Consider the following 14,822-nt stretch of genomic DNA (forward strand, 5'->3'; position numbering starts at 1 on the left):
TCTGGGCCCCCATGGCCAGAGTGAATACGCAGTATCCCTACTGCTGCCAGACCACCACAGGAGGATTGTCCTAGCATCCACAGCCCCATGCCCACACATGGATGCCTGGCTAGAGGTGTGAAGACAGTGCCACAGATGGCCCCACAGGTGTTTTCAGCAAGAAATGGGAGAGCATTTTGGCTGATGGCCATGGGTGAGTTCCTCTGGACTTTTATTCCCTCTCAGCATGAGCCTGCAGGAACTCAAAAAAATGATGGTGCTTCATTGGTAGGAATGTCAGCCACGTATGTCTTCTTCATTATTTTAAAAGCTCTAAGGAGTCTTTCAGCCTCATCATTCGAGTGAGGGTGGAAAAATGGAGACAACAGCTATTGAATATCATTTCTGCAGCAGAGGTATCAGAAAAAATGTAAGCAAAACTGTGGTCCATTGACTGACACCAGTGTGAGCGGAAGTGTAAATAATGAAAACTGTGCTGAGCACTGCAGCTGTAGTCTCTGCATTCATGGACAATGGTTGACTGTGTATGGAACGCTGGAGTATGCATTGAGGACAATCACCGAGGTAGTATCCAGGAAGACGCCTGTGAAGCCGACGTGGACCCACTCCTGGATGAAAATGTTTGCCGGGCAGCCACATACTTTTCTTAACACTGGTCACTGTTGCAGACAAGATGTTCAGCCTGCTGGTCTATGCCTGGTCACAACATACGGTGCTGAGTGAGCAGTTTAGTTCACAAGACACCCCAGTGACCATAGCGCAAGAACCATAAGAGTGTCAGGTGCAGAGGTTCCGGTGGGTCTACTCGGGGAGACCATTGATAGATGGTTAGTAGGATAACTCTATCCACCATAATTAGTGAGGTGGAGGTAATGACATAACAGTTTGGAGTCTTGACTGGAAATGCAGTTCAGACAGCAGAGTTTTATGCACCACCGTACATGTTTTCATATGGTGTCCTTAGCCATGGCTGCACACAGACTTCTTGACGGGAAAAGCATCCACCACCTGTTGAGCATCTTTGTACAGCAGGAAGCACAAGATATTGTTTTTGTTGAACTCCGGGTCAGGGATCTTCGGGAGATGGTACAGTCTGTCCATGTTGGTGTACTGAGTGGTACTGCAGAAGCGAATTTCATAATTGTATCTACTGAGAAAGAGTGCCCAGCACTGGGCAGTTCCCTCAGGTAGCCTTGTTGCAGAACTAAAGAGGGAGATCAATGGCTTATGATCAGTAATGAGGTGAACCTGTGTTCCGTATAGAAATACATGGCATTTCTTCAGTGCAAAGGTCATCTTGAGAGCCTCTTTTTCAATTTTCAGATATCCATTCTATGTGCCATTGAGTTTCTTCAACACAAATATGATCAGATTTTCAGAGCCACCTATGTTCTTTGTGCCAGAATGATCCCCAGAACCCATTCATAAGTGGCTGCTACCACCACTAGCTGTTTGCCTGATTGAAATGTGGTGAGACAGAATGCTGAGAGGTGGGCCCACTTCAGTCGTGAATGCCTCTTCATGTGCCTCCAACCATACCAAAGGCATGCCATTATTCCAAAAGTTGAAGAGTGGATGGGTGGCCAATGATAAATTTTCTGCAATACATTTTTTTTTTTTTTTTTCAAGAAGAGCTGGAGCTCCTTTAAATTTGTGGGCCAAGGAAGTACAGTGACAGCTTTGACCGGCTTCCATGAGAGCTTAATACCTTCACAAGAGATTATGTGTCCCAGGTGTTCCACCAATGGTTGAAAAAAAGAGATTTTTCAATATTGCATTATAGGCCTGCAGACCAGACGGTGTGCAACAACCATCGCAAGATTTTGAAATGTTCTTCCGTTGTGGCTCCCATCACCACAATCTTTTCTAGATAATTTATGCAGCCCAGAACATTCTGTAGCTGTTGCTTGAGAAACCTTTTACAGATGGCTGGGGCACTGGCTACCCTGAAAACTAACCATTTGAAATTGTTTAATCCATGCGGCATGTTCCCTACCAAAATTTTCTGTGAGTCCTCATCCAGCAGTAGTTCCAAGCTTCTGAGAAATAGATCATCACAAAATACCGGTCTCCTGTGAGTGCAGAGAAAAACTCATCGGGTTTCAGAATGGGATACATATCAATCTCTGACTGGGAACTGACCATAACTTTTAAAGTTTCCACACAGGTGCAGATTCCACGACAGTTTTTCTCAATAACCAAAGGTGTTGCCCACTCAGTTGCAGACACACATTCAAAGATGTATAAGGCTGCAATCTATCTAGCTCATTCTGAATCGCATCCCACAGTGTGAGGAGCATGGGTCACACACAGAAGCAGCAAGGATGCACCTATTTATTTAATGTAATGTGCTCTGTAAAGTTCTTCACTTTTCTTAGACCAATAGAGAAAATGTCAGCTTAGTCCTTACTGGGGGTTTGTAATTCTCAAAATGGCACTCGTTCTGAGACCAGATGGGCCAAGTCATCAATAACAAACCTGAAAGAGGAAAAAGCATCAAGGAAGAATAGATTCTCCATATCTGTGCTGTGAACTACAAGGAAGGTGGAGTGTCAGACAAGGTTTTCATACGTTTTGTACAATTTTGAGTGGTCCTTTGAGTGGAATGTGTTGTTTGTTATATGCCACGAACTTGAGAGGTGCAGATTGAATGGTCGGTGCTCCCAGTTGGAGGTAGGTTTGAGAGTTTAAGAGAGATGCAGTGGCAGCAGTGTCAACTTGTAGCTGAAATTGTTATTGCACAAATTGAGTGTGAACAGTTTCTCAGGTGAAACCACTGTGGTGTGATACTCCAATGAAATCATATTAATGTTCATTAGGTCCTGTTGAGGCAAGTGTTTTTTGTCTGTAGTGTGGCAGGCAGATCTGGTAAGCCCTTCCTTCCAGCGTGCCTCTCACTGTGTCTGTCTTCTCTGGCATGTTCGAAAACAATCCGGTCAGGCAAAATGAGTGCCAGTCAGGAGGCTGAGACTTGTTTCCATGTTTACATGATGCAGCTGGAGTGCAATGGTGTTTGGGCACTGCTTTGCTGCATTTTCTGTGTTGGCAAAGTCGTATCCCTCTCTTGGTTCTGGCCCAAGGGCCACCGCCTCATCCCAGAAATCTAATCAATGGCCTGTGGCCAGCAAAACTTTGAAGGATGGGGCCCATTGTAAAATATCATCCAAAATAGGGTCCTAAATTTGCAGAGCTTTCTGATGCACCTCTTTATCCAGAGCCACACAAATGATTGCGTCCCTAATCATCACCTCTGCATACGATTTCTTATTTACTGTAGTCACAAAAAGGCATTTCCTACTTGTACACTGCAGTTCAGACGACCACACGCGGTATGTCTGATTAGGTTGTTTATGACAATATTGTGAACAGAAAGGTAGATTACTACTCGCCATAGAGCAGAGATGCTAACTCACAGATAGGCACAAAAAAAAGACTGTCAAACAAGTAGTATTTCAGCCAAAAAGGCTTTCATTGGAATCAAAGAGTGTACTCTCTCTCTCTCTCTCTCTCTCTCTCTCTCTCTCTCTCATTTGCACATGCCAATGCAGCTCACACACACACACACACACACACACACACACACACACACACACACACACACTTTGTGACTGTTGAGGCACCTCGGCAGCCAAAGACTGGTCGTGTGTGTGTGTGTGTGTGTGTGTGTGTGTGTGTGTGTGTGTGTGTGTAACGTCTGATTTTGATGAAGGCCTTTTATGGCCAAAAGCTTACTTTTTTGACAGTCTTTTTGTTGTGCCTGTCTGCAACCCAGCATCTCTGATATATGGTGACTCTGAAAGTCATGGGGATACCCACAGTATAAAGGATCTGAAGAGAAGGAAAAGCCACCAAAGACCATTTTTCTCTTACTTCACACATTTCTCCTTAACAAAACAGAAAACCAGACTAGGTTTTGAGCCTTCGTTACACTAATGGAGAGGAGTGGGTGGTGGTGGTGGTGGTGGCAGCGGCGGCGGCGGCAGGGGATGAAGACTCAAAAGTTCAGTTTTATGATCTGTTACAGAACTCTGCCCACCAGCTGTCAAACAATTGCAGTGAAGTGATTCCCTGGCCTCACTTTCATTTGTTTTTTCCACAATGGAGTTTGTATTGTAATAAAGTTTATGAAAGCTAGGAGAAAGGGCTTTAAGATTGTGAGTCTCCCAGCTGCTTTTTTTTCTGTTGTGAAAATTCATAAGTAGACCTTTATTTTCTGTTTAATAAACTGTTCACATGTTCATGTCATTCTCAATTTCATTACAAAATTGGTTTCACTGATCATAAACAGATACCAACTTCTCTCACAAGATCAATCACCTACAGCTTCATTTATTTGCATTTATGTTTCCCTGAAAGTAATTCTCTATAAGTATATGAAATAGAGTAGTTTATTAAGTCCATTTCTGGAAAAAACAAGTTGTGATCTTGTTCGTATTATGGGAAACTGCAGGTCATCTACAAAGGAGAGTAGTTAGAAAATACTCACAGAGTCTGTCTTGAAATAGTGCTGTAGTACTTTTAGTACAAGAAGAAAAGATTTTTACTGCCTTATATAACTTAGAAAAGGATTTTGCACACATCTAGTATGATCTCAATTGATACATATTCATTAAAAACATTCCATTATTTGGAAAAATGTACAGTCTGAAATTTGAATATGTGTTATCAACAAAGAATCACAACATGCAATAGTATCGTGCAAGAGCAGTGCCTACCAAAATGATTATATAAAAGTGTTTTGATCCACTCACAAATTTAGTGAAAAGAACAATGAATAATATAATGCAGTGTGTGTGCTGTGCTCCTTATTGTCATTTGCAGAATACAAGTGTAGTTTTGGATTTCTATTTAAGTCTACTTTTGCCTCCCCCCCCCCCCCCCCCCCCCCCCCCCGCCCACTCACTGGTAGCACAAGAGACTAGATAGCTTTTAGATAAATGTAACAATATGTAAGACAGAGTAGTCTCAGGTAATCATGAACCAAAGTTACACATTTATTAATTTTTGGAAAAGTGTTACATTTCTCCTTGTTTCATACAGGGAGTCAAAACTGTAGTAATTATTTTGTATTTTTTTTGTTGTCTCCTAATATATTATGCCTTCCTCAATCATCCTTACATGTTCTTCTCCAATGTAAATGATGCACTGCTACAGCCATGGTCCTCAGAAATATTTATGTGATATGGTCATATGGATTATATAAGAATACATTTTCATTAACTACTAGTAAACAGGGCCCTCAGAATAACCATTCCAGAGGCACTGTTTGTAAGAATATTTTTTGTAAAAATACTGATATCAAACATTTTTCCAGTGTTCTTTGTAAATCACTGGGTAAACGTAAGGAAAAAGACAACTACATTGCTACTGGCAAGCTCCTTCTCTATGAGTTTGGAAACATGAAAATTTATGGCTGTTGAGTAGCAACAGCCATAAAGTAACCTATTATACACTGAAGAATGAAAGAAACTGGTATACCTGCCTAATATCATGTAGGCCCCCCGTGAACAAGCAGAAGTGCCACAACACGACTTGGCATGCCATCGACTAATGTCTGAAGTAGTGCTGGACGTAACTGATACCATGAAGCCTGCAGGGTTATCCATAAATCTGTAAGAGTAGGGGGGAGGGGGGGGGGGCTGGCGATCTCTCCTAAGCAGCAAGTTGCAAGATATCCCAGATATGCTCAATAATGTTCACGTCTGGAGTGTTTGGTGGCCAGGAGAAGTGTTTAAACTCAGAAGAGTGTTCCTGGAACCACCCTGTAGCAATTCTGGATGCGTGGGGTGTCTCATTGTCCTGCTGGAATCGCCCAAGGCTTGAAAGGCACAATGGACATGAATGGATACAGGTAATCAGACAGAATGTTTACATACGTGTATCCTGTCAAAGTTGTATCTAAATGTATCAGGAGTCCCACACCACTACAGCTCCACACGCCCCACACAGTTACAGAGCCTTTATCAACTTTAACAGCCCCTGCTGACATGCAGGGGCCTTGGATTCATGAGGTTGTCTCCATACCCATACAAGTCCATCTGCTCAATACAATTTGAGACGAGACTTCTCCGACCAGGCAACATGTTTCCAGTCATCAAATGTCCAATATCAGTGTTAACTGTCCCAGGCAAGGTGTAAAGCTTTTTGTCATCAAGTGGGCATTCAGCTCCGAAAGCCCATATTGATGATGTTTCGTTGAATGGTTTGCACACTGCTACTTGCTGACGACCCAGCATTGAAATCTGCAGCATTTTGCTGAAGGGCTACACTTCTGTCACATTGAATGGATTCAGTTCAGTCATTGTTGTTCCCATGCTTGCATGATCTTTTTCTAGCCGCAGCAGTGTCAGAAGTTTGATGTTTTACTGGATTCCTGAGACTCGCAGTACACTCGTGAAACGGTCATGTGGGAAAATCCCCACTTCATCACTGCCTCAGAGATACTGCGTCCCAGAGGTCATGCGCTGACTATAACACCACGTTCAAACTCATTTAAATCTTGATAACCTGTGATTGTAACAGCAGTAACAGATCCAACAACTGCACAAGGCACTTGTTGTCTTATATCGGCATTGCCAACCACAGTGTCATATTCTGCCTTTTTACATATCTCTATGCTGGAATACGCTTGCCTGTACCAGTTTCTTTGGCGCATCATTGTACTATTTGTATTCAGAATTATTTTATCTCAGTCATTTCACACCCCATCATAGGAAACCTCTGTTTGAGGTTAGAACAATTGCCCGTTCATAGTTAAAGGAAGCTTCCAATGAGGGCAGTCCAGTGCAGTGTAAGATTCCAAATAATGTTGACTAGGTTCCACATTTCATTTCAATTCATTTCTATTTTATGGAACTCTTCCACTGATATTGTTAGCAGTGTAAGATGTTAATGCTGTTTGCTGTGAACATTGGATACATTAATGGTTCTTTGCTAGAGACCAATAAATCAGAGTATCGAAAAACCTGAAAAACTTCAAGAAGTAAGTATTACTGGCTGGGATTACGAGTGTAAGAGGATAAAAGAAAGTTTCATGTTAATAGTGCACATATTTTGGGATGTATCATGAGACGTATTCTGACAAACTTTGTTCTAGTGTTCCTGTTACAATAATAACAAGAACAGCAGCTTGAATTGACATGTGATTCATTCATATGATTGACAGTAAGCTGTAATGTCTCAGAAGTATCATTTTGGAAAATAAATGATGATGCACAAGTAAATGTTGTATGCAATGTATGTTGCTGATACTGTCATGGTTCAAATGTAATTCAAGGACTGAATCAGTTGAAAATTCACATCAAAATAAGGAAGGTTACAAAATTCGGGCATGAGTTATTTACGGATGTGAAAAACACATGCTTATCTTTTTTGTGATACTGTCATTTGGGGTAGACCTAACAGGAAAGTAGCTGGTGTGGCATGTTTTGTGAAGTGCAAAATTCTTACATCCACTCTCACTCATTATTTTTAAAGCATCATTGTGCATTACCCAAAATAATAACACAATTTTCTATCTAACGTCATATTGTAGTTTCTCAATGCTGGAAATTGAGTTCCCAGAAACTGAAACTGCATATTCTGCAACCACTTGCAGTGCTGTCACTCTTCCCCAGTATCTATCACCTCAGCTATATTTGTATTGACATCAAATTAAAAATCCTTGACAAGAGTGTACTCTCCTCACATGGCTATAAATTTGTATTTAATTACAAGTTAAAACATCACTGGCAGAAAGTTCTATTTGAAGCTGATACGAACCATTCCAAATGAAATAGTGAAGTTAATGTTTACCTACTTGTCTCCTTTCAATACTTATGTAATACAGACAAAAAATACTTATCATGTTTATATATTTTAGATATGTCCATACAACTGTAAAAAAATAATGTATTTACTCTGCATTTCAATGCTAGTTAGGTTGAAACTGTTTATAAACATTAGTTGTTTCTGTTATATTGCAGCTGCATCTTCTGATAGCTGTGGAAATTCAGAATCAAAGCAAGGTCAGAAAGAGAATAATCCATCCACCTTAACACCAGATGTAGCAGTTACAGGAAATCATCTTGATGTACCTCGACCTGGAGACAATCCAAATCTTTTAAGTCCAGAGATTCTGAACCAAAGGAGAGGTAAGTGATATTAATTCATATTTAATTTCTCCACATATTGAAGAGATACAATTGTAGACAGTACATATCTAAGAGGAAATAGTCGCCACGAGATTTTGATCTGCCAGAAAGTATTGCGTGTGTAGTCTCCCACAGCACGAGATATTAATTCCGGAAACAGCTAATAGGTAATATATTTCATATACCTCCTCTCAGGCATATTGGTTTAGCAAAGCTTGCAGGAGAGTCTCCATGTAGTATGAAGAGTGTTAAGTACTGGCTGAAAAAACCTCTGAGTTGGGCAGTGAAGCACTGTCAGATAGTTCAATTGACAGAGCCCTGCTTGCCAATGGGAATGATCCAAATTTATGTACCTTGTTGTAACACATTCATAATTTATCAAGAATATGCATTACAGTGTAAACTTTGTGCAGATTTTAGAAGTAATTACTTATTTGGTAAGCTGAAAATGCACAACTATCCTCTTCAGAATATATTCTCCCACGGCAGACTATTCCAGACTGAGTGCCTGCCCACAGTGGCAGGTGGGTGTGGTGGGCAAATAGCTGACACATAGGCAGTCAATCACACCAACAGGCAGTTAGTCAGCCCGGCCCTTGGTCCTTGCCTGCAAGTACATACTGCCCTGGCCAAGTACCTGCAAATAGGAGTGGCCAAGTCCACGTGCTTATGCTCGGAGTGTGTGCTCCTGAAATGCCTGGTAGGTAGCTGTACTACCTGAGCTTGTCCACTAGTGAGCTAGATGGGCACAAGTGGGTACTCATGCCTGTCCTGTGGATTTGACCTGCTGGAAATTATTTATCATTCATCTTCTGTAAATGGTCAGTAGCTTTGGGAGTATTTGTTTACTTTTTCTGTTTTTGTTCTTTGATTTTTTGTGAAATAACTTTCATGAATGATTTGAAACATACATACAAAACATATGATATGGGTAACACATTGTGTGTATTGTTTAATCCATTGCGGCGAAGTCTTCAACCTAGAATAAATCTTTCACTATGAAGCAGAAAGCATGCCACAAAGAAACTCCTTACAGATTAAAGTTCTCGTCCAGACAGTAGAATAATTCACTCTTCCAAATTTGTTTCACTAAGGAAGACCATACTGTGACTCCTTCTTTCAGTTATCATATAAATGCTGAAATGAATAGAATATGAAGAAATAAAATTACTGTGGAATAGGAACTCAACTACTAAAATTTCTCAGTAGAGGGAATGGCCTGATGGCATACCTGTATGAAAATACAAAAGAATACTCCTCATTTAGTAGAAATTTAGTATAGATTGCTGGAGTAATTCCAGGAATTTGGAAAGAAGCAGAAGTAATTCCCATTTTCAAGACATATAGGCTGTATCAGTTATATCTCTCTGCTGTAGATTTATCGAACATGTTTTAAGTTAGCATTTAATAAACCCTTTGAAAGCTGTAAATCTTCTCTGTGAGAATCAATTCCACTTATTCTATTGGTTCAGATTTAGAGGGCAGCAGACAGTCATATGCTGGCTGATGTAGTGTTCCCTAACTTCTGACACACATGCAGTAGAGTGCTTCTCTGTCCTCTAGTGAATGGAACATGACCAATATAAAACTGGCTTTGTGAATAAAATGACTCAAAGAGAATGGAGTGTTTCTTATTGACGGTGAGAATTCATCAGATGTGAAAGTATTTCTCAATATATCTGTTGCATATATTACGGGCTATTACCATTTACAATTTATATCGCTGCAACTTTCTTGAACTTCGCTCACAACTTGCTGATAGCATATTTTTCTACACTGATGGTTCCAAGTCCACCCACATTGTTGACTGTGCTTTTGTCGTAGAGGCTGATAAGTTTCAATACCGGCTTCTTGACCAGTGCACAGTTTTTACAGCAGAGCTTTTTGCCCTCTATCAGGCTGTTCACTACATTCAGAGGGACCAGCTCACTCGCTGTGTGATCTGCTCTGACTTCCTCAGTGCCTTGCAGAGTCTAGATAATCCCGATCCACTCCATCCCATCATTCGACGGATTCAGGACTGCCTCCATTTGTTCCCAGATGGGAGAGCCTAAGTGATGTTCATGTGGGTTCCTGGCCATGTTAGTGTGCCTGGGAATGATGCTGCTGATGCTTCAGCCAAGGCCGCAGTCCATCTCGATCAGCCCACCTCTTACTCTGTTCCCTCGCAAGATATATGTACTTTTCTCTATCGGCATATCACGTCACTTCGGCATGGAGCTCCCTTCATGAGAACAGACTCAGAGAAGTCAAACCTCTCCCAACAGCCTAGTCAACTTCCCCCGGCCATCTTGCCATGAGGAAGTAATGTTAGCTCAGTTGTGAATAGGGCACTGCCGCTTTAGTCACCACCACTTGTTGAGTGGCGACCCTGCACCCAGCTGTCCTTTCTGTAGCCAGCCATTAATTGTCAGACATCTCCTGATCCCCTGCCCCTAATTTAGCCACTTACGTCTCAGGGTCGGGCTGCTGCCTGTTTTGCCAGACATTTTAGCGGATGACGTGTGAGCTGTGGCTCGCGTTTTAAGTTTTTTAAAAATCAGTAATATGACAAAAGAGATTTAATTTCTACCTGGTGACTCTGGTGTCTTGTCGATGTCTTTTAGATACTCTTCCGTAATGTCTTGATGTGAAATTGGCATTTCTTTGCAAGAAAACATTGAAGCATTGATTTTTTATTGCACTGGCCTTGATTGTTTTTTCTCATATGCCCTGAAAAACACAAAATTTGATGGAAGGCAGTATTATTTTCCTGCTATTGTAGCACTTATTGTTGTATCTTGTATTGTTCCCTTGACATAACAAGTATAATGTTGTGGAAATTGATGGAAAGACATACTGTTGTTCAGTTACAGAGTGATCAGTCACAGGAAATAGTTACAACAGTTAAATATCTAGAACTATACTTCTGGAGTTATTTAAACTGAAAGGAGCACATAACACTAATAGGAAAACACATGCTACACTGAGATTCATGGGACAAATCTTAAGAAGATGTAAATCAGTCACAAATGAAGTAGCTCACAAAACCTTCATTCATTCTTGAGAATTGCTTATCAAACTGTAACCATTACCAAATATGATTGACAGTGCAGACAATAAAGATCCAAAGAAGCAGCTTGTTTCATCATGATTAAGAGAATCACAGAAATGCTCATCCAATCCAAGTGGCGAACACTACAATATAGCTGTTGGTCATCATTGTGGTCAACCCATATGAAGTGATCCATTGAGGTTTGTTAACCATTTTTTATTTTTTTACACGTGATTACCCTATAATTCAGAAGTTCAAAACAGGTTTAAAAAAAAATTCCTTGCACTGTTACTGAATGGCGATTTTTCAATTTGGAGACACTAGCATTAATTTGAATATCTCTGCACTGGGTTAAGTTACAACATTGCAATTGACATGATTGTTTTTAGAAAATTCTTCTCTACAGCATTATTTATTACCCAAAATACCCCAAATTCAAAAATAACCATTCAAAATGACATCCAAAATTTGGTATTGAAAATTTTCAGACCCAAAAATACCAACTAATCAGTGATGTATCAGAGTGTGTTTTTTTTTCTGTAGTTAGATATCATAAACTACTAACTTTATATGGGGCAAGAACACTGAATTTCTGTTGTTAGATATCATAAACTACTATGCTTATATAGAGCAAGAACATTTATTTTTATAATTTTTTTAAATTTGAAAATCGTCATTTTTTGTGAAGTTTGGGGCTACTTATCTCTGGTAAGACTGAATATAAAAATTCGATTTTTGCTCATTTTGTACACCTATGTAATAGCAAAGTACTGTAAATATTTCATCATTGATATTTGACTATGAACAAAGATACGAATTTTTGAAAATGAGGAAGTAATTCACATGACGCTGCAACTGACCTTAATGTTTGTTGCCCTTTTAAATGGTTTATTGTTTCATTGTAATAAAATTTAGTTGTAAGCTATATTTAGTTAACACTATCATGCTGTATTTAGTTAGTATTGTTGATTATAATTATAAAATATTAAACAATAGAGCTATTTCTTTAGTTCTATGTTAAAAAAAAATTGCCCCTTTACAGCTATTCTCAATTAAGTAGCACTTTATTATAAGTTCAAAATGATAAAGGTAAAATAACAAAGACGTGAAATTTCTTTATTATTGAGCAGACTAACATTCTGTGCATGAGTTTAGTACTAGATACAAGTGTGTGCAGGAGCTCAGCGGACAGAGTAGTAAGTCTGCACAGGAGCCCCGTAGTCAGTTACAAGTCTATACATGAAATGTGTACACCTACTACATTTACCGGATGTGACATTGTTGTAGTCAGTCTGTTCAGAAACCTCTGTTACAGTGAATGTACATACTTGATTGAGAGTGTAGAATATTTTATGTGCTTTCATCGTGAGTGTAATTTTAAAATGTAATAATAAATAAATTTGAAAGACTAATTGGAATCTAATAAAATGGATAACAGTACTCCACTGGACAGATAGTAAGTGAAGTGTGGCACAAAACAGTTTATGGTTCAGGTTCAATAAATTTAAAAAATGTTAATGACTTTAATTAGGGAGACCAGGCGCAGATGCATAAACAAGAGGACAAACAGGTTTAACAAGGCGGACAAAGTTAGAAAAAAACGGAATACATAGATCACTTGCTCAAATTTAATAAATGAATTAATTAACAGATATGACATACATTCCATGACTTTTATTGGTACTTCTCGAAGGATCCAATTTTCTGTAGAAGTGTAGGCATGCTTAGCGGATAGCTGTAAAAAGATACACAGGAAAATTCTTTTAAATTATACTGGATCATCAACACACCCTTAACAGATTCAGTGTTCAACCTATTCCTGTCATCACTGTATTGTGTTGTAATGAGTGAATTCTGAATGACAATCAATAGACTTACTTTCACAGAAACACTTGGCCCATTGTTTACTACAGAATTGGATGAAGCATTTTATGTCTTCAATTTCAAAAGCTCAACATTTAACTTGCAAATACAAAATGCTTTTTTCTACATCACTGTAGTTACATATTTTTTAAGAGACATTCATTTGAAACGCACAGAGTCAGCGTTTTAAATATCGATGGCACGATTAATACAGCAACATAGTTTCCTCCATTAAAAGTTTAGATTCTTTATCAAACCCTTCTTCTGCTGCAATTTCCAGCTTCTGTTTAACCTTTTCATTTAATCGGTCCTCAAGCTACTTACATACAGAACCTAAAATTTCAATCGCTTCAAGCACAGATAAGTGTCTTTTCTGGATGCAGGCATCACTGAATGGAAATGCCGTAAATAGGCTCCAGTTCACCTGTTCTCAAAACACTGAAGCAAAACGTTTGGTGGCTTGCTTTCAGACAGAAAGTAAGATTTCAGAGCAGCATACATTTCCAGTGCCCTTTCAGAAGCTGGGAAAAGAGAGACACACCTAGTGTGCACAGGAGACAGGACTTGTTTGTAATTTAAGTTGACAAATTTACAGAACGAATGTAACTGTTCCGTTCTAACAGAATAAGTAGAAAAAACAGCTATGAATTTTCCTGATGACACACTCCGAATTAACAGAAAGCGTATCAGCTCCATGCTGAATTACATTATGTAAAATGTGATCGATAAAATTGACAATCCTGCTGCCATCCGTAGGTAATATATTTAAGAAAAGAACAATAGAATGGAAATAATGCAAATATAATTTTATTATGGTTAGGTTTACAAAAAAGGAGACCAATTTAAAAATCCTCCCAGACCCCGGGCAAAGAGATAAAAAAGAAGACATGTCTGGATTTATCTGGACGTCTGTTCACCCTAACTTTGATGAAGATAGACAAACTTTGTTTAAATTATGAGTATGTTCTGAAGTACAATCACATTTTTGGGAATAAATGCTCTGATCCACTCTGAAGTACAGTCACATTTTTGGGAATAAATGCTCTGATCCACTCAAAAGTTCATAAAATCCAGTTAATAAAGGTTTGAGGGGAAATTAAACTTAAACATTTGTACTTGTTAGGTGCAATTAAAACAGCTTTCTAAGAAATTCCCTGTGCTCAAACTGTTACTCAAAGATATTTATTGTGAATCCAGAACCAGAATCATGTAACCTTATTAATGACAACATTCATATTCCTAATGAGGAAGCTATTAGCAAATAAGATTTTGCTTGTTCTAATTTAGAGGTCTCTCCTACTTTGAAAATAAGAAAATTGAGTATGAGAAAAAGAAAAGCAGTTATTGAAAACAAGGTACAACGAATTTCAGACTAAATTAGAAAAGACTTAGAATCATGCTTTAATAATGCAGATACCAGCAGTATTTCTAAATAATAAGAAAACCTACCCCCAGAATCATTTGACACTGAATATTTGAGCTTAATCAAGAAATTAAAAGGTAAGTGTTCAGTGACACCTAAAGAGGAAAAAGTTAAAATTTTAAGTATGCTTCCTGATTCACGGTCAAGAGAAAAAATAGTTCATGAGTTCAATGTTTCTGATCATTTGGTTAGACTAACTAAAAATTAGTGAAAGAGCAAGGCATTCTACCAGGGTTAGGAAATAAGAAAGGAGAAGAAGTAAGTGAAGAGACAATTGGAAAGATCTAGCAGTTTTTTTTAAGACAGTGAAAATGGTAGAGTATATCTGGGTAGCAAATATAGCAAAAGAATTGTTAGAAATGGAATTAAA

General features: G+C 38.9%; 1 protein-coding gene across 1 annotated transcript in view; it reads left to right on the forward strand.

Annotated features, from left to right (window-relative positions):
• Positions 1-14,822, forward strand: part of LOC126169379 (potassium channel subfamily T member 2) — a 1,084,296-nt gene that overhangs the window by 890,574 nt on the left and 178,900 nt on the right. Inside the window, exon 16 of the mRNA XM_049920640.1 lies at positions 7,965-8,132. Coding sequence (XP_049776597.1) covers positions 7,965-8,132 — 168 coding nt within the window. The remainder of the gene's footprint in view (positions 1-7,964; positions 8,133-14,822) is intronic.

This window comes from Schistocerca cancellata, chromosome 1 (genome assembly GCF_023864275.1).
Source record: "Schistocerca cancellata isolate TAMUIC-IGC-003103 chromosome 1, iqSchCanc2.1, whole genome shotgun sequence".
Classification (NCBI taxonomy): Eukaryota; Metazoa; Arthropoda; class Insecta; order Orthoptera; family Acrididae; genus Schistocerca; species Schistocerca cancellata.